At 45.7% G+C, this 20,020-nt stretch overlaps 1 protein-coding gene across 1 annotated transcript in view; it reads left to right on the plus strand.

The window, feature by feature from the left end:
- Positions 1-20,020, plus strand: part of LOC140208017 (uncharacterized) — an 84,549-nt gene that overhangs the window by 44,901 nt on the left and 19,628 nt on the right. Inside the window, exons 4-5 of the mRNA XM_072276549.1 lie at positions 3,517-3,683; positions 17,364-18,482. Of these exons, the coding sequence (XP_072132650.1) occupies positions 3,517-3,683; positions 17,364-18,482 (1,286 nt within the window). The remainder of the gene's footprint in view (positions 1-3,516; positions 3,684-17,363; positions 18,483-20,020) is intronic.

Below are 20,020 nucleotides of genomic sequence, written 5' to 3' on the forward strand. Positions count from 1 at the left end.
AGCACAATGACATTGCAACTCCAACGAGCCGGCTTTAATTATACCGCTGTTTATAAGGAATTTATGCATTCTCCCTGTAACGGCGTCTGTTTCCTTCCATCTTCCAACGTCCTCCGGACCACACGACATCGGAGCAGAATTAGGCCATTTGGCCCATCGAGTCTGCTCTGCCATTCCATCATAGCTGATAATTTCTTCTTCTCCTCAGTCCCACTCTTCAACCCTCTCCCCGTAACCTATGATGCCGTGTTCAATCAATACCACATCAATCTCCGCCCTAAATACGCCCGAAGTCCTGGTGTCCACTGCTGCCTGTGGTAATAAATTCTACAAATTCACCACCGTCTGGATAAATGAACTTATCTGCATCTCTGTTTTAAACGGACGGCCCTCTATACTGAGGATGTGCCCTCTTGACCTAGACTGTCCCACCAGAGGAAATATCCTTTCCACATCTACTCAGTCTAGGTCTTTCAATATTGGACGGGTTTGAATGAGATATGCCCTCATCCTTCCAAATTCCAGCAAGTACAGACCCAGAGCTATCAAACTTTCTTCGTATGATAACCCGTTCATTCCCGGAATCTTCCTTTGAAACTCCTCTGAACCCACCCCAATGCCAGCATATCTTTTGTTAGATGGCGGCCCCAGAAACTGTTCACAATACTCAAAGCAAGCCTTCATCTGTGCCTTATAAAGCCTCAGCATCACATCCCTGCTCTTGTGTACCAGACCTCTTGAAAAGAATGTTTAGCCGGTCACCTGGATGTAAAGAGGCTCCATGGGCCCGAAAGCCCTTTTACTGTGCCGTTTCTCCAAATAAAATCAAAACAAAATAAAACCAATACGTTTGAAGCTCGTCATGAAAAGGGGTAACTGTCGACCTTGGTGGAGAGTATTACAAAGTAAATTGGAGCACGGCAAATACGAGTGAGCTATTAGGTAGGAACGAGGGAGAACGTACAAATTCCTTGCAGAGGACTGAACTACAAACTCTGACGCCCCGAGCTCACATTGCATCCAGCTAGCCGCAGAGCTACCGTGATGCCAAGAATAAATTTTGTGCACTGGCATTCGAGAATTCTGCGGACAAACATCCACTAATTATATATTTGTTATGTTGAACGATATTTCAAGTGGGTGCCTCAGCAAAGGGCGGCTGCTGGACAAAGAAGGTGTGAAAATATCATATTTGCAAATTAATCATATCGTCTCTCTTTCCCGACAGGCTGTTGATGTAATTCAGAGCACAGCCAGGATGGAGAGCTTTCTTTTTTGGAGACAAGGGAGCAAGCAAGAAGACACTGTCGTAAAGCCGAATCAGAATGGACAGAGGTAAGCCCACGATGAACGCTTTCGAAATACCCCTCTATATCTAAGAGCAATTCAAACATTTTTGAATGGTACCTTGAATGGTGGAGCAGTCCCGATGGGCTGAATGGCCTGATTCTTCTCCTCTGCCTTATGGGCTTCTAGGTTAAGGCAAGAAGCGTTTGTATGTGAATCGAGTGAACACTGAGATTTGTCTTGAAAATGATATTTTGATTCCACGGGGGCACAGGTGTCCTGAACTTCGTGTCCACATGTGTGGTACAGGAATCAACCACCAGAAACAGCGGGGCGAGAGATGTGTGTCAGGAAAGGGTACGGCTGAACAACAGGAACAGGAAGTCACTGTATGAACTGAGGTGTGTGGAACGTAGGTGGGAACACGGAAGCTATTGTTTTGGGAGATGTGACCATCCAGAAAACAGACAGCATGTCTCTCAGCCAGTTGGCACGCTGTGACGGAGTGTTTGCCCAGAAGAGGCGGAGGGGAATCTCTTACTAACTCTTCCTTCAGTTAGTCCTGATGAAGGGTCTGGGCCTGAAACGTCGACTGTACCTCTTCCTAAAGATGCTGCCTGGCCCGCTGCGTTCACCAGCAACTTCCATGTGTGTTGCTTATATTCCTGTAAATCAAGTTTTGTCCTTGATTAACCCGTCCCGCCGTCCACATCCCACCCCGGCAGAGTGTTCCAGGTACCCACTACTCACTGTGTGAACAAAAAATATCTCGCACATCTTTAATACTTAATTGTATGCATGTATGCATCTATAACCATATAACCATATAACAATTACAGCACGGAAACAGGCCATCTCGGCCCCTCTAGTCCGTGCCGAACTCTTACTCTCACCTAGTCCCACTGACCTCCACTCGGCCCATAACCCTTCATTCCTTTCATGTCCATATATCTATCCAATTTATTTTTAACGACAACATCGAATCTGCCTCAACCACTTCTGCTGGAAGCTCGTTCCACACAGCTACCACTCTCTGAGTAAAGAAGTTCCCCCTCATTTTACCCCTAAACTTTTGTCCTTTAACTCTCAACTCATGTCCTCTTGTTTCAATCTCCCCCACTCAATGGAAAAAGCCTATCCACGTCAACTCTATCAATCCCCCTCATAATTTTAAACACCTCTATCAAGTCCCCCCTCAACCTTCTACGCTCCAAAGAATAAAGACCTAACTTGTTCAACCTTTCTCTGTAACTTAGGAGATGAAACCCAGTCAGCATTTTAGTAAACCTCCTCTGTACTGCCTCAATTTTATTGACATCTTTCCTGTAATTCGGTGTCCTGAACTGTATACAATACTCTAAATTTGGCCTTACCAATTCCTTATACAATTTCAACATTACATCCCAACTCTTATACTCAATGCCCTGATTAATAAAGGCCAGCATACCAAAAGCTTTCTTCACCACCCTATCCACATGAGATTCCACCTTCAGGGAACTATGCACCATTATTCCCAGATCCCTCTGTTCTACTGCATTCTTTAATGCCCTACCATTTACCACGTATGTCCTATTTTGATTAGTCCTACCAAAATGTAGCACCTCACATTTTTTCAGCATTAAACTCCAGCTGCCATCTTTCAACCCACTCTTCTAACTGGCCTAAATCTCTCTGCAAGCTTTGAAAACCTACTTCATCATCCACAACGCCACCTATTTTAGCATCATCTGCATACTTACTAATCCAATTTACCACCCCATCATCCAGATCATTAATATATATGACAAACAACACTGGACCCAGTACAGATCCCTGAGGCACACTGCTACACAATGTCCTCCGATCTGACACACAGTTATCCACCACTACTCTCTGGCGTCTCCCATCCAGCCACTGCTGGATCCATTTTACTACTTCGATATTAATGCCTATCTATCCATTAATCTATCAGTCAGTCTGTCTGTCTGTCTATCTATCTATCTATCTATATATTTATATGTCAATCTATCTAGACAGCGTGTCTTTCAGCCATTGGCACGCTGTGATAGGCTGTTGGTACAGCAGAGGTGAAGGGGAGCTACCTGCAACCTTTGTGCTGTGTCTGATTTACGAGACATTTACCTCATGTCGGTAACGGCTTCATTGTGAATAAGTCGTGTTCGACAAATGCGGTAGGAGATGTCAGAGCGGTGGATTTCTCAGAACAGATTTTACCTCAACTCTTCACAGATCTGAACTCCGAAAAATCCGCCTTTCTGTCCGGTCGTGACGACATCCAGCTGCTGCGGTTGACCAGATTCTACCGGTACCCACTCGAGCAGGCGATTGAAGGAGGAGTGGAAGGACTCGCTCTCATGTTACCGGGCGCGGATCACTTCACGGGGCAACAGTATCACGTGAGTCGAAAGGACCCAAATGAAATATAGTTGGCTATGTGTATCACAGGGATGACAGAACCAGTGTAGGCGGAGAACTGACAGACGGAGGTTTAAAAAAAATACCGAATGTGCACCTCGCTAGTTAAACCAGAATTTATTGCCCATCCCTACCTGACATTGAGAATGTGTGGATGAGCTGCCTTCTGGAACTGCAGCAGACTGTGAGGTGTAGGTCCACTCACCGCGCTATTACGGAGGGAAGTTCATGATTGTGACCCAGCGACAATGAAGGAACGGCGATATTTTTCCAAATCGGGATGGTGGTGACTTGGATTGGGATTCCCAAGTGAATATGTTCCTAGGTAACTGCTTTTTCTCGTTTTCTAGATGGTAGTGGTCGTGTGTCTGGAAGGTGCTGCTTCAGGAAATTCGGTGTGCTGCTGCAGTGTGTCTGGTGGATAGTACACACTGCAGCAATTGTCCGTCACTAGTGGAGGGATTGGATGCTTGTGGAAGCGGTACCAATAAAGTGGATGCCCTGCACTGGATGGTGCCACGCTTCTTGAGTGCAAAGGGAGTTGCCCTCACCAGGCTTAGCCAGTTGAATGTGAAGTGTTGCACATTGGTAGGCCAAACGTAAAGAGACAAAAAACAAGAGCACCATGATGTTGAGGGGCAGAATTATATTGGGATCGAAATCTCTGAAAATGGTTATACAGGTTGATTGAGTGATTAGGAAGACATATAACATGTTTGCGTTATCAGTCGAGGCACAGAAGTTTATGAGCACCGGCGAAGGCTGAGTTGTTATTTAGTCATAGTCATAGTCATACTTTATTGATCCCGGGGGAAACTGGTTTTCGTTACAGTTGTACCAGAAATAATAAATAGCAATAGAATCATAAATAGTTAAACAGTAATATGTGAATTATGCCAGTAAATTATGAAATAAGTCGAGGACCAGCCTATTGGCTCAGGGTGTCTGACCCTCCAAGGGAGGAGTTGTAAAGTTTGATGGCTACAGGCAGGAATGACTTCCTATGACGCTCTGTGCTGCATCTCGGTGGAATGAGTCTCTGGCTGAATGTACTCCTGTGCCCAACCAGTACATTATGTAGTGGATGGGAGACATTGACCAAGATGGCATGCAAATTAGACAGCATCCTCTTTTCAGACACCACCGTGAGAGAGTCCAGTTCCATCCCCACAACATCACTGGCCTTACGAATGAGTTTGTTGATTCTGTTGGTATCTTCTACCCTCAGCCTGCTGCCCCAGCACACAACAGCAAACATGATAGCACTAGCCAGCCCAGACTCGTAGAACATCCTCAGCATCGTCCTGCAGATGTTAAAGGACCTCAGTCTCCTCAGGAAATAGAGACGGCTCTGACCCTTCTTGTAGACAGCCTCAGTGTTCTTTGACCAGTCCAGTTTATTGTCAATTCGTATCCCCAGGTACTTGTAATCCTCCACCATGTCCGGTGACGCCGGTTTATAGAGCAGATCGATCGTACTTCTCCCTCACCGACCCCCTCCCCAGGTGAGAGGTGGTAACTTCAAAAGAGATGTGAGGGGCATGTTTTCACTCAGAAAGTAGTGAGTACCTGAGATGTGGAGCCTGGGATGGCGGGAAAAGGAGACAGATCAAACACTTTGAAGAGGATTTTTGATAGGCCTATTGGAAATAGAAGGATATGGACAGTGCACAGGCAAAGGGGTTTAGATTCCTTGCCCACTTCATTACTCATATGGTTCAGCACAACATCGTGGTGCCGATAGGAGGGGAGAATAGCCCATAGGAGGAGGGACACCAGGGGCGAGGTGATAGGCAGGTGAGGAGAAGAGGTAAGAGGCTAATGTGAGGATTAGAGGAAGAGGGAAAATCAGTTTCTATGCTGTACTGCCGGATAATGAAAGGCCACGGAGAACAAAACCCACAAAACTGACCGGGGACTTGAGCCTTTGTGTGGCTGATTCCTGGGCGCAGCGAAGAGAGATGATTTGATCCTCTGCATTTTCTGAATCGCTCCTTTATGAGCCGCAGCAGGAGACCCGTCATGACAGCAAATGGCTACTGATCTGACCATATAATGGGTACCATCTTTTTACCCCACTCTGCTTATCTTCCCAATACCTGGCCTGAACTTTCCGCAAGGGATTTGGATGCCATTATTGACCCACTCTCCGGGCGCACACACTTCACATGTCTTGTGGTTTGTTTCTCTGCCCATCTCTGTAGGTTATCCTCGCCGTCATCATGGGGTCCTGCGTCAGTTGAACAGGCGGTACTCGGCGATCTCCTCTCCTTTGAAATATGGATCTTCGTTCATTTTATGCCGGATGTTTCGGACATCCTCTCAGTCCTTATGGCTGCTCCATTCGCAGCTTCGGTATTCACAGTAGACAAGGTTAACCTTTAATTTTATTGAACATATGCTCGGAAAAGGAGCTTTGAACGGAGAAGAGCTTAGACAGGTGACCAATGCGGACATCAGGAGTTTTGAGCAAAGGGGACTTCAGTCAGGTGGCCGAGGATGAAAGGCAGCGCCGGGTCTGTACAGAGAAAAAGAGCTTTGATAGCGACCAGTCCCCGTTTGCGATTGATGAGCAAATGAAAGGCCAAGCGCGGCGGCCTTCGTCTGAGTAGACAGAGTCAGAGTGGTGATCCTGAGGATTTAACTCTTCCAGGCTTTCGCGAATAGAGGCTTCAGTCTGAGAGGGCAAAGGAAAGAAAAACTCAGCTTATTTCATTGTCTTCCTTATATCTGCTCAGCTAGGGCAGTAGAGATGACAGGCAGGTTGGTGCAATGCTCCTTTTGTGGAATGTGGGTAGGAGGCACCGCTACGGCTGCGGCTACTGAATCCAGCAGCAGCTTCTAACAAACCGCATTGAATCTGGAAGTGGATGAACTCCGGATCATTCGGGTGTCTAAGGAGGTGATAGATAGGACATTGGCAGAGGTAGGTGCCCTCAAGGTGCAGGACACAGGAAACCGGGCGACAGTCAGGAAGGGGAAAGGAGAGTACCACTGTTACCACCCCCTTCAGCAACATGTATGTTACTTGGGATAGATTCAGGGTGGGCTATGACGGTGACCTAACGGAGGAAGGTCACAGTGATCAGGTCTCTGGCACTGTCTGCGTCTGTGACACAGAAGGGATTCTCCCTCCCCAGGGAACCGGCATCAAACCGACGGGCCGAGCGGTCTCCTCCTACCTCTCAGCCATACATCAGACTCCGGCCGCAGGAGACGCTTCACAAACGCCCCAACTTCCCTCGGAGGGAAATGGAAATAAATCAGAAAGCGGACATTTACTTTGGGATTTGTTCCTCTTTGAGAAGAGATGTCAGCGGGGTAACGCCCTCTCGGCTGTTCCGCCTCCGCTATTGGGCGTAAACAGTGATTGACATCGCTTCGGGCCAATGACTACAGCGCAGCGAAGGTTGTGGGTGGAGGGGTCTCGTGGTCGGTAGCTCAACCGTTAAACCGCTTCAGCGCGAGCAGAGCAGTGCGTGTGTGACGTCAGGTACGCGCGAGGGGAAACCATGTGTGACGTCACCTGTGGGGGTGCGCTGGTATTTAAAAACACCTTAATGGACGTTTCTTATGATTTCAGTGGGACAACAACATTAATCTCGGGTTTCATCACTGAATCCAGTGTTGTGAGATGTAAAGTCCCCTGTTATGTGTCCGGCTGTGCCGTGTTGTTGGTGGAGTGGGCAGCGTGGTGTTTGTCTCGATTCGGGTCACAACACCAGAATTGCCAGCGGGGTCCACACACAGTGTATTAGTGACCAGAAAACCTCCCGTCCCTGCAGTCTCTGTCTCCTGGTAAACTCAACACCCTGACAATGTGGACCATAGACACCCCTTCCTCTCAGAGTCAGGGAATCATTCAGACAGCTGATCAAAGAGAGGAATTATGTTTATTGGTCATTAAAGTTCACCCAGATTCGTTTGGACGGATTTAATGTGGAGTTCGGGGGTCACAGTGAAAGGGCCGGACGGCCGAACTCTCTCCGTTGTCCAAACATCCTTCCAGGTGAGGCGACCCTTCACCTGTGAATCTTCCGGGGTCGCCTGTTGTGTCCGCTGCTCCCGATGCGGCTCCTCTACACCGGTGACACCGGCTCCTCCGCAGTTGTGCGGGGTCGGGTTGTTTTTACTGGGGGATCGATGTTATTGTTCCCATTTGTGGGAGGAGTGGGTTTTGGGGGGTTGACGATCGGGATGCCGTTCCTTTTTATACGGAGTTGGGGTGGGAGTTTGATTTTTTTCTCTCTGAACGACTTTTATGTTCTTTGTTTGTTTCGTGACTCTCTGGAGGAGAAGAAAAAAAACTCAGAGTTGTTTATGGATACTTGCTTTGATAATAAATTAACCTTTGAACTATCTGCTCCGAGCGGGACTTCCCGGTGTACAAACATTTTCATTCCGATTCCCATTCCCGTTCCGACGTGTCAACCCATCGCCTCCTCTTGTGCCAAGATGTGGCCACCCTCAGGGTCCAGGATCACTACCTCATATCCTGTCTGGGTTCTCTCTCTCTCTCCCTATCCCTCCCCCGACTGCCTGTCTGCAGATCGCTCTCTCTCTCTTATGGTTAAATCCACAGTTAGCGCCGTCAGCCGGTGACTAACGTCATAGTCCCGCCTCCTCACTCCGGCGCTCTTAAAGACACAGTCACAGTCCGACCGCAGGCTCGCAGCAGCCGCAACACAACTTCCCGACTTTTCAACTCAGTGCTTCAACTAATAAAGACAACCACGCCATTTGCCTTCTTAACCACCCGATCAATCTGTGCAGTCTCTTTCAGGGAGGGATGAATTTGGAGTCTAAGATCCCTCTGATCATCAACACTGTTCAGGGTTTTGCATTTAACAGTGTACCGTCTCATACATTCGACCGACCGAGCTGCCAAGATGATCATCACTAATCAAATCTCACTGAGATTTCTCAGCTCCTGTTGAATTTATTGCCAAGTGCACAAGTACGGGAAGGTGCAGGTACAGAGAAACACTGACTTGTGGCAGCATCACAGGCAAGTACATTCAGATAACACACGGAACACAAATTATACGATGCTCTGTCAGTAACAATCTATAAATACGTTTTATGTCAGTAACAATATGTAAAATACATTGTGTCGTGTTCAATATTAAAACGTGCATTTCGTGTCAATAACAGACTTGGAAATGTTGAATTTGGTCCCTGTCTCCATTCCTCCTGTGGTCCACAACCAGCTCCTTTGTTTTTGTGACATTGAGGGAGAGGTTGTTTTCTTGACACCACTGTGTAGAGGTGATTACTTCTTCTCTGTAGGCTGCCTCGTTATTATTTGAGATTAGGCCAATCAGTGTAGTGTCGTCAGCGAATTTAACTAGCAGATTGGAGCTGTGGGTGGCTACACAAGTCATGGGTGCACAGAGAGTGAAGGAGACAACCTTGTGGGGTATGTGTGCTGAGGGTCAGAGAGACAGAGGTGAGGGAGCCCACTCTTACCACCTGCCGGCGATCTGACAGGATGTCCAGGATCCAGCTACACAAGGCAGGGTGAAGGCCGAGGTCTCTGAGCTTCTTGTCGATACTTCACGCCTTCGTATGGCTACTGCTCTGCCCATGACTGCAAGAAACTGCAGAGAACTTTGGAGAGCAGAGAACATCAGAGACACAAGCCTCCCCTCCATGGACTCTTCCTACACTTCCCCTGCGTCGGAAAAGCAGGCCATATACTCAAAGATCCTCACAACCCGGTTATTCTTGCTGCATTCCTCCCCATTTTAATTGTGTGGAAATATTAGACAGACTGAGCTTCTGTTTTGAAACCTCAGAAGGAAACTTATCTGAACTATTGTCATTTCTGAGGAATGCAGGTCAGTAGAAAAGGCTTCAATCTCGCATTACAATCTGCGGTAACTGGGATCAGGTGACCGGTGGGGGGCGGGGTGTCTCCCATATCAATATCAGAATCAGGTTTAATAGCACCGGCATATGTCATGACATTGGTTGTCTCTGCGGCAGCAGTAGAACCTAATTCATAACAATAGATTTTAACAATTGTGAATTACAATAATATACATAGTTAAATTATGTAAGTGGAGCAAAACTAAAAATAAAAAAAATGTAATAAACTCTTTTAATTGTGTGGAAATTCTGGAGCAAAGCTTAACTAAACTACATATTTATGAGAAGTTCAGAAAAATAGAAATGTCTAAATTCTCAAATGCATGGCTTTGTGTTAAATGTTTCACCAATATGGTGACTGAAGGCAGCTGCAGGTTCATGAGGAACTGTTACTGTCAGATTCTGCAGTTCTTGCAGCTGCTCATCGCACCCAGGACTGAACCCTGGTCACTGAGCATTGGAAGAGTCTGTTCTGCTGATGTTAGCCTTAAACTAGACTGGGATTTAATATTGTGGATCTGTGAAAGATAGATCAGTTCTGTAACAAATTCCGTGTCTCAGGTACTTACTGTCTCTACCACGCTCACAATGTACACTAGAGAGTCCTCTCGGCCATCTGATCCCTACCCATGTTTCTGTTCCATATCAGTATATCAAAATCTATCCCTGCTGTTCCCTTCTCACTCTCCCTGTGATGACAGGTTGTAACTAGTCACCACTCCGTGGGATAGGAGATTTTCCATGAATTTCAGAGAATCATAGAAATCTACAGCACATTGCATATCCTTTGGCTCAAAATGATGTCACGACCATGTAACTTACTCTAGAACCTGCCTAGAATTACCCTACCGCATAGCCCTCCATTTTCCTAATCTCCATGTACCTATCTAAGAGTCTCTTAAAAGACCCCATTGTATCCACCTCTACCACCGTCGCTGGCAGTGCATTCCACACACACACCACACTTTGTTTAAAACACTTAGCTCTGACATCTCCTCTGTACCTACCTCCAAGCACCTTAAACCTATGCCCCCTCGTGTTAGCCGTTTCAGCCCTGGGAAAAAGCCTCTGCCTATCGACTGGACCAATGCCTCTCATCCCAGTTTGGCAAAAGAATAAATCAAGGAAGGTAGTGCACCCGTGGCTGACAAGAGAAATTAGGGATAGTATCAATTCCAAAGAAGAAGCATACAAATTAGCCAGAGAAAGTGGCTCACCTGAGGACTGGGAGGAATTCAGAGTTCAGCAGAGGAGGACAAAGGGCTTAATTAGGAAAGGGAAAAAAGATTATGAGAGAAAACTGGCAGGGAACATAAAAACTGACTGTAAAAGCTTTTATAGATATGTAAAAAGGAAAAGACTGGTAAAGACAAATGTAGGTCCCCTACAGACAGAAACAGGTGAATTGATTATGGGGAGCAAGGACATGGCAGACCAATTGAATGATTACTTTGGTTCTGTCTTCACTAAGGAGGACATAAATAATCTTTCAGAAATAGTAGGGGACAGAGGGTCCAGTCAGATGGAGGAACTGAGCGAAATACATGTTAGTAGGGAAGTGGTGTTAGGTAAATTGAAGGGATTGAAGGCAGATAAATCCCCAGGGCCAGATGGTCTGCATCCTAGAGTGCTTAAGGAAGTAGCCCAAGAAATAGTGGATGCATTAGTGATAATTTTTCAAAACTCGTTAGATTCTGGACTAGTTCCTGAGGATTGGAGGGTGGCTAATGTAACACCACTTTTTAAAAAAGGAGGGAGAGAGAAACCGGGGAATTATCGACCGGTTAGCCTAACGTCGGTGGTGGGGAAACTGCTGGAGTCAGTTATCAAAGATGTGATAATAGCACATTTGGAAAGCAGTGAAATCATCGGAAAAAGTCAGCATGGATTTGTGAAAGGAAAATCATGTCTGACGAATCTCATAGAATTTTTGAGGATGTAACTAGTAGAGTGCATAGGGGAGAACCAGTGGATGTGGTATATTTGGATTTTCAAAAGGCTTTTGACAAGGTCCCACACAGGAGATTAGTGTGCAAACTTAAAGCACACGGTATTGGGGGTAAGGTATTGATGTGGATAGAGAATTGGTTGGCAGACAAGAAGCAAAGCATGGGAATAAACGGGACCTTTTCAGAATGGCAGGCGGTGACTAGTGGGTTACCGCAAGGCTCAGTGCTGGGACCCCAGTTGTTTACAATATATATTAATGACTTGGATGAGGGAATTAAATGCAGCATCTCCAAGTTTGCGGATGACACGAAGCTAGGTGGCAGTGTTAGCTGTGAGGAGGATGCTAAGAGGATGCAGAGTGACTTGGATAGGTTGGGTGAGTGGGCAAATTCATGGCAGATGCAATTTAATGTGGATAAATGTGAAGTTATCCACTTTGGTGGCAAAAATAGGAAAACAGATTATTATCTGAATGGTGGCCGATTAGGAAAAGGGGAGGTGCAACGAGACCTGGGTGTCATTATACACCAGTCATTGAAAGTGGGCATGCAGGTACAGCAGGCGGTGAAAAAGGCGAATGGTATGCTGGCATTTATAGTGAGAGGATTCGAGTACAGGAGCAGGGAGGTACTACTGCAGTTGTACGAGGTCTTGGTGAGACCACACCTGGAGTATTGTGTGCAGTTTTGGTCCCCTAATCTGAGGAAAGACATCCTTGCCATAGAGGGAGTACAAAGAAGGTTCACCAGATTGATTCCTGGGATGGCAGGACTTTCATATGAAGAAAGACTGGATGAACTGGGCTTGTACTCGTTGGAATTTAGAAGATTGAGGGGGGATCTGATTGAAACGTATAAAATCCTAAAGGGATTGGACAGGCTAGATGCAGGAAGATTGTTTCCGATGTTGGGGAAGTCCAGAACAAGGGGTCACAGTTTGAGGATAAAGGGGAAGCCTTTTAGGACCGAGATTAGGAAAAACTTCTTCACACAGAGAGTGGTGAGTCTGTGGAATTCTCTGCCACAGGAAACAGTTGAGGCCAGTTCATTGGCTATATTTAAGATATGGCCCTTGTGGCTACGGGGATCAGGGGGTATGGAGGGAAGGCTGGGGCGGGGTTCTGAGTTGGATGATCAGCCATGATCATAATAAATGGCGGTGCAGGCTCGAAGGGCCGAATGGCCTACTCCTGCTCCTATTTTCTATGTTTCTATCATCCTATACACCTGCATGAATTTCCTGCATGCTTCTGTCCAGGCTGAATAACACAATGAGCTCACTGTGGTTTTAACGTTCTTCAGGGCTCTGGTCTGAGGTGGTTAAGCTCCTTCTTCCCTGCTCTTTTCAAAGTTTTGTGTCATTTTCACTCATTTAAAAGGTCTGTGCCTCAGACAGCTGGGTTGCTTAAATGCGCCTCTGAAGTCTGACAGCAGATGAGCAAGTGAATCTTCGATTGTATAGAGTCAGAAACCAAAGAGTTACCAGCTTGAATCAGGGCGTTGGGGCTCCAGAAAGAGATGGGAATTAAGAGTTTACAAGGACGAGGAGGAAGAGGAATTCAACCAGCAGAATATGGCTACAAATGAAAGATCAGAAACATTTTGAAACTGTTTGATTGGAAAAAAAAGGTGGATAATTTCAGCAAAATACTGGAGGAAATCAACAGATCAGGCCGCAAATGTGGAGAGTAAATAGGCAACGTTTAGGCCGAGTGCCTTCAGCATGCCTGGATTGTGTACTCCTCTGCTTAGTTGCTGCATGAACTGCGGAGTTCTTCCAGCGTTATGTGTGTGTGTATTTACATTTCCAGCAACAGTAGAATCTCTTGTGTTTTATATCTGCATTTGTAACAAGGTTCTACTTTGGCATTAGACACGCGGAAAGTTTTCTGATAGTTTATGCATTGCTTATGGGAGCTGCTTTCTGCATTGAAAGAGCTGCTGAGTTTTCTACACACAAAAAACCTGAGGTATGGACATGGAACCGGTGCTTGCAGAAACTTTTAATGGCACCGTGATTACCCAGAAGGCTCTGCACAACAATGTTCACTGTCGCTGAAACACCGATCGAATGCACAGGCTGTTCCCGAATATCGCGCATGCGCTCAGTACATAAAAGGCCTCGAGAAATCGGCTCCAGGTAAGAGATATTCCCCGGCTGCGGGTGGGGGTTTTCAACACCGTACTCGGGACAGTTGCTGTGAGCTCCGGACACCGTGCCCGTAATCCCGGGACAGTCCTGTTCTCTTCCCTCTCTCTCAGCCCCACAACCCGTACACGGGCCCCGGGGAGCTTCCGGCTGATGAGGGAATGGGAACCGATGGATCTCTCAGACAGAGCTGAGCTCCAGCTGTCTAAGTGCAAGGATTGGAAACTTGGAGAAAGGGAACAAAATCTTTTACATCACCAGTTGAGAAAATCACCTTTGTTCTGCCTCCAATCACAAACAAGAGAAAATCTGCAGATGCTGGAAATCCAAGCAGCACACACAAATTGCTGGAGGAATTCAGCATTTGTACTCTTTTCCATAGATGCTTCCTGGCCTGCTGAGTTCCTCCAGCATTTTGTGTGTGTTGCTTGTTCTACCTCCTCTTGTTCTGGACCTTTGTACCCGTGGGAACATGTTTTGACCCATTCTCTCTGGGTACATAATGATATCAAACGCCTTTGTCCTGATCAACAAGTAGCTTTCACATCACAAATGTGCCATTCTCCAATGAGACCTGCCCTTCCGTTCATATTCATTGGTCATCAGTCCCCTGGGGGAGGATACAGGGGAAATGTTTATGTACAAAACAGAAACTGGTATTACCTGTGTGTATTGTGGCAATGCAAAAGTTGCTGGAGAATTTGCAAGTGGGAGGAAGTGGAGTAATATTTGGAAATCTGACTTTTTAAAGCATCATTTAGCGAGCAAATCAGATATGGACGGTGTGCAAAAGGTCTGGCGAGAAAGTCCTTCATAACCCTCTACAGGCCTGCTATATAGGTTGTGTGAGAGTGCAGATGAACTCAATCAAACCCAGAGGGCATCAGAGTTCTCATTTGCTAGCTGTTAAAATAAATACCTCTCTGTTTAAAGTTCAGTTTGCACATGTTGTTGTCAATGGGTAAAAATTGCACAGGCAAGATTTTTTGGCACACCGGTCATTACAAATTAGACGGGACATTGGTGGGAAGCTGGAGAGACTTCCAGTGTCCTTGACACCCTCACCTACAAGATGTGCATCCAGCTGCAGCTTGTAACCCTGCACGTTCGGGAGTTGGAGCTGGAAATGGATGAATTCCAGATCATCCAGGAGTTGAAGGGAATGATGGATATGTCATGAAGAGAGTTGCATTGCACCCAAGGTGCAGGACACACGAAACTGGTTGAGAGTTAGAAAGGACCCTGTACAGATTACAGATGTGGAGGTGTTTGTTGTCTTAAGGCAAATTACCATGGATAAATCCCCAGGGCCTGACAAGTTGTTCCCTGGGACGCTGCGGAAGACAAGTGCAAAAATTGTCGGGGCCCAAGCACAAATATTTAAATCATCCTTAGTGACAGGTGAGGTACTGGAGGATTGGAGGACAGCCAGTGTTGTTCTGCTGTTCAAGAAAGGCTCTAAAGGTAAACAAGAAAATTTTATGTTAGTGAGCTTGACATCAGTAGTGGGAGAGTTATTGGAACATATGTGCAGCAACTGGATATATAAGTATTTCGATAGATGTGGTCTGATTAGAGATAGGCAGCATGGTTTTGTGCACGGTAGGTCATGTCTAACCAACCTTATAGAGTCTCTCGAGGATGTTATCAGGAAAGTGGATGAAGGCAAGGCAGTGGATGTTGTCTACATGGACTTTAGCAAGGCACTTGATAATGTCTCATCTGGGAGGTTGGTCAAGAAGGTTCAGTCACTCAGCATTCAAGATGGGATAGTAAATTGGATGAGACACTGTCTTTGGGAGAAGCCAGACTGTGGTAGCAGATGGTTGCCTCTCTGACTGGAGGCCTGTGACTAGGGGTGTGCCACAGGGATCAGTGCTGGATCTGTTGTTGTTTGTCATTTATATCAGTAATCTGGATGATAGTGTGGTTAACTGGATCAGCAAATTTGTGGCTGACACCAAGACTGGTGGTGTAGTGGACAGCGAGGAAGACTATCATGGCTTGCAGTGTGATCTAGACCAGCTGGGAAAATGGGTTGTGAAATGGAGAATGGAATTTAATGCTCACAAGTGTGAAGTGTTGCACCTTGGTAGGACCTAGAATTACACAGTGACTGGTCGGGCACTGAGAAGTGTTGTAGAAGAAAGGGGTCTGGGAATACAGGTCTATATTTCACTGATAGTGGTGTCACAGTTTGATAGGGATAGAAAGAAAGATTTTGGCACATTGGCCTTCATAAACCAAAGTACTGAGTACAGGAGATGGATGTTATGTTGATGTTGTACAAGACATTGGTGAGGACTAACTTGGAGTATTGTGTGCAGTTTGGTCACCAACCTACAGGAAGATGTAAAAGAGGTTGAAAGAGTTCAGAGAAAATTCGCAAGGATGTTGCCAGGTCTGGAGGACTTGGGTTATGAGGAGAGATTGAACAGGTCTGGGCTTTATTCCTTGGAATGTAGAAGATTGAGGCGAGATTTGATGGAAGTGTATCAAAATTGTGAGGGTTATAGATGGGGTAAGCGCAAGCTGGCTTTTTCCACTGAGATGGTGTGGGACGCCAAACAGAGGCCATGGGTTGAAGGTGAAAGGTGTAATATTAAGGGGAACATGCAGGTAAACGTCTTCACACAGGCAGTCATCCAGGTGTGGAATGAGCAGACAGCCCAACTGGTGCATGTGAGCACAATTTCAACATTGAAGAGGTTTGTATTGGTATCTGGATGGTAGGGGTATGGGTGTAAATAGGTTAGATAGTTCAACACAAGCTAGATGGGCCAAAGGGCCTGTTTCTGTGTTGTACTTTTCTATGACTCTGTGACAAGCACAAGAAATAATACTAATGTTCATTTAATTCCTTTTAACAGCTGTGAAGACCAGCCATTCATCTGGGCAGGAAATGTTTACATGGCGTTAAAACTGTGGCAGTTTAACTTGACAGTAGATAAAAGAAAATCCCTGCTGCACGTCCGTCAACAAAGGCTATTTGCATGAGAGTCTTTCAGTTACTGTGGGGCCAGGCACCCATGCAGCTCAGTGGGAACAGGGAATAATACCAATGGAGAGAGTCAAACTGAGCCAGGTCACAGATTGGAGATGGCAGAAATGCCCCATTCTTATAGAGACAGGAAGAGCATCAGAGAGTTTAATGGTCATTCCGGATACCAGCACTGTGCCCAGATAGAAGATGATTTCTCTCTCCAACTTGGGTTGAACCTCACAGAAACAGTGTGATGGCAGATCACACCTTGGTGACTAAAGTGACTAAAGTGATCTCATCTGAAATGTTGTCCTTCATCCACTGATGGATTTTATAAATCTTTTTTCAGGTTAAAAACAACAAGGAATTTATCTACGAGGATCTCGAACACAACACGCCAGTTTTGCTGTCTCTGTCCATGCATATAAGAAGTGGAGCAGGGGATTCACTTGATCATCCTTCCTGCTCAAACTGTGGTGAGGGATTCTCTCGATCATCTGACCGACTGGCAGGCCTGTCAGTTTACACAGCGGAGAGGCCGTTCACCTTTTCAGACTGTGGGGATTCAAGGTCATCTCATGAAGGTACATCAGCAAGTTCACACTGGGACAAGGCCATTCACCTGTTCTGTGGTGGGTCTTCTCACCTGTGGACACGCCAGTCAGTTCACACTGGGCAGAGGCTGGTCATCTGCTGAATTTGTGGGGAAGGATTCACTCGGTCATCTGACCAAATGGCTCACCAGCGAGTTCACACAGGCGAGTGGCCATTCACCTGCCCGGAAGGTGGGAAGGGATTTACTTGCTCTTCTAAACTGAAGGTACATCAGAGAGTTCACACTGGAGAGAGGCCGTTCTCCTGCTCAGACTGTGGGAAGGGATTCAGTCAGTCATCCACCCTACTGACTCACCAGCGAGTTCACACTGGAGAGAGGCCATTCATCTGCTTACACTGTGGGAAGGGATTCAATTCTTCATCTAATCTACAGAGACACCAGCGAGTTCACACTGGAGAGAGACCATTCACCTGCTTCGACTGTGGGAAGGGATTCACTGAGTCGACTAGCCTACAAGCACACCAGTCAGTTCACACTGGAGAGAGGCCATTCACCTGCTCAGTGTGTGGGAAGGGATTCACTCGATCAGCTCAGCTGAAGGAACATCAGAGAGTTCACACTGGAGAGAGGCCATTCACCTGCTCAGGCTGTGGGAAGGGATTCACTCGGTCATCTGACCTAATGGCACACCAGCGAGTTCACACCAGGGAGCGGCCGTTCGTTTGCTCGGACTGTGGGAAGGGATTCACTTGGTTATCTAATCTGAAGGTACACCAGAGAGTTCACACTGGGGAGCGGCCGTTCACCTGCCCGGACTGTGGGAAGGGATTCACTTGCTCATCCCAACTGAAGGTACATCAGAGAGTTCACACTGGGGAGAGGCCGTTCACCTGCTCAGACTGTGGGAAGGGATTCATGCAGTCATCCGAACTAAAGGTACATCAGCGAGTACATACCGGAGAGAGGCCATTCACCTGCTCAGACTGTGGGAAGGGATTCACTTTGTCATCTAAACTGAAGGTACATCAGCGAGTTCACAACAGAGTGAGGCCATTCACCTGCTCAGACTGTGGGAAGGGATTCACTTTGTCTTCTCACCTACTGAAACACCAGTCACTTAACACCGGGGAGTGGCCATTCACCTACTCAGTCTGTGGGAAGGGATTCTCTGAATCATCCTCCCTACAGAGACATCAGTCAGTTCACACTGGGGAGAGGCTGTTCACCTGCTCAGACTTTGGGAAGAGATTCTCTCAGCCATATCAACCATATGTGCATCATTGAGTTCATTGAGCTGGAATGAGGCTGTTCACCTGCTCTGAATGTGGGAAGCAATTCACTCAGTCGTCTGAACATATGTAACTCTTGCTTAGGCTAGCAGCTTAATATAGGTGGTGATAGCCTCCCAGCCCAATCTTATCTAATTCTACTTTAGTCTGTTTTTTAAGCTCAGCTGAATAAGAAATTATATGACCACGCAAAAATGCTTTAAATGTATCCCATATAATTAATTTGGACGTACCCATTATATCATTAAAATGAAAGAATTCTTTTATCTGGGTTTCAATAAAACCAACAAAGTCAGAGTTTTGCAATAATGTCTGAGACATGTGCCATGTGTTATGTTGGGCAGGCAAGAATGACATAATCAAATTCAAAACACAAACTCAAAGGTGCATGATCAGATATAGCAATAGCGTCATTTTCACAATTTTTAACACTAGGCAGGAAGCGGGGATTGATTATAATATAATCAATCCTTGAATATTTTTCTTAAACATGTGAAAAGAAAGAATATTCTCTGTTATCGGGGTGCAGATATCTCCATAATTCGATCAATCCAAAATCGATCAAAAAGGACTGAATAAGTGACACAGAGTGAGTTGGAAGTCGCTGATTGGTTGAGCTCTTGTCAATCATAGGATTTAAACAACAGTTAAAATCCCCACCCATTATCACATTTATTCATTTGAATCAGGCAGTAAAGCAAATATCTTTTCTAAAAAAAGAAGGATCATCTAAGTTAGGACCATACAGATTGACCAAAACAACTTTTCTGTTACAGATCACTCCTTTGACAATTAAAAATCTACCATTCGAATCTGACTCAATATCCTCTTGAATAAATATATTAGATTTAATAAAGATGGACATGCCTTTAGTTTTACTCTGAGAAGTAGAGTGGAACTGCAAACCTCTCCACCATCCAAAAAAAATCTATTTAGATCTCCTGCCCTGAATTGTGTCTCTTGAGCAAAAATTATATCAGGTTGGAATCGGTTAATAGTTTTGTCTATTTTTTGTTTAATAGGATGATTCCAACCACATACATTCCAACTTATTACATTAATCCGTTTAAATACCATATTATAATTTTATTATACTTTATACCTGCACAGAGCACATACCAATACGGGATGATCATAAATGGTGGTGATGAAGAATACAACCACATAGAAAACACCCATGCTCCAGAACCACCCAAGAGGAAAAAAAACTCCTAATTCTAACCCCACCCACCTCCCTGAAAGCCCAAAAAAAAGGCAAGCAACCTATGATAGCATACGAAGCCAGGGACCGCTCTGTCTGTACAGACTCTTGATGCCCAAATTACTGAAGCCGAAATTCATAAAGCTATTTTTTCAATGCAACCTGGTAAGGCCGCTGGACTTGATGGCTGTCCTGTAGAATTTTATAAAAAAATTGGAAAATTGCTTTTTCCGGATATATGTTGGAAATGTTTAAGGATTCTGTTTTGAAAGGTGATTTACCCTCTACTTTCTATGAGGCTTCTATTTCTTTAATTCTTA

The sequence above is a fragment of the Mobula birostris genome, chromosome 13, assembly GCF_030028105.1.
Source record: "Mobula birostris isolate sMobBir1 chromosome 13, sMobBir1.hap1, whole genome shotgun sequence".
Lineage (NCBI taxonomy): Eukaryota > Metazoa > Chordata > Chondrichthyes > Myliobatiformes > Myliobatidae > Mobula > Mobula birostris.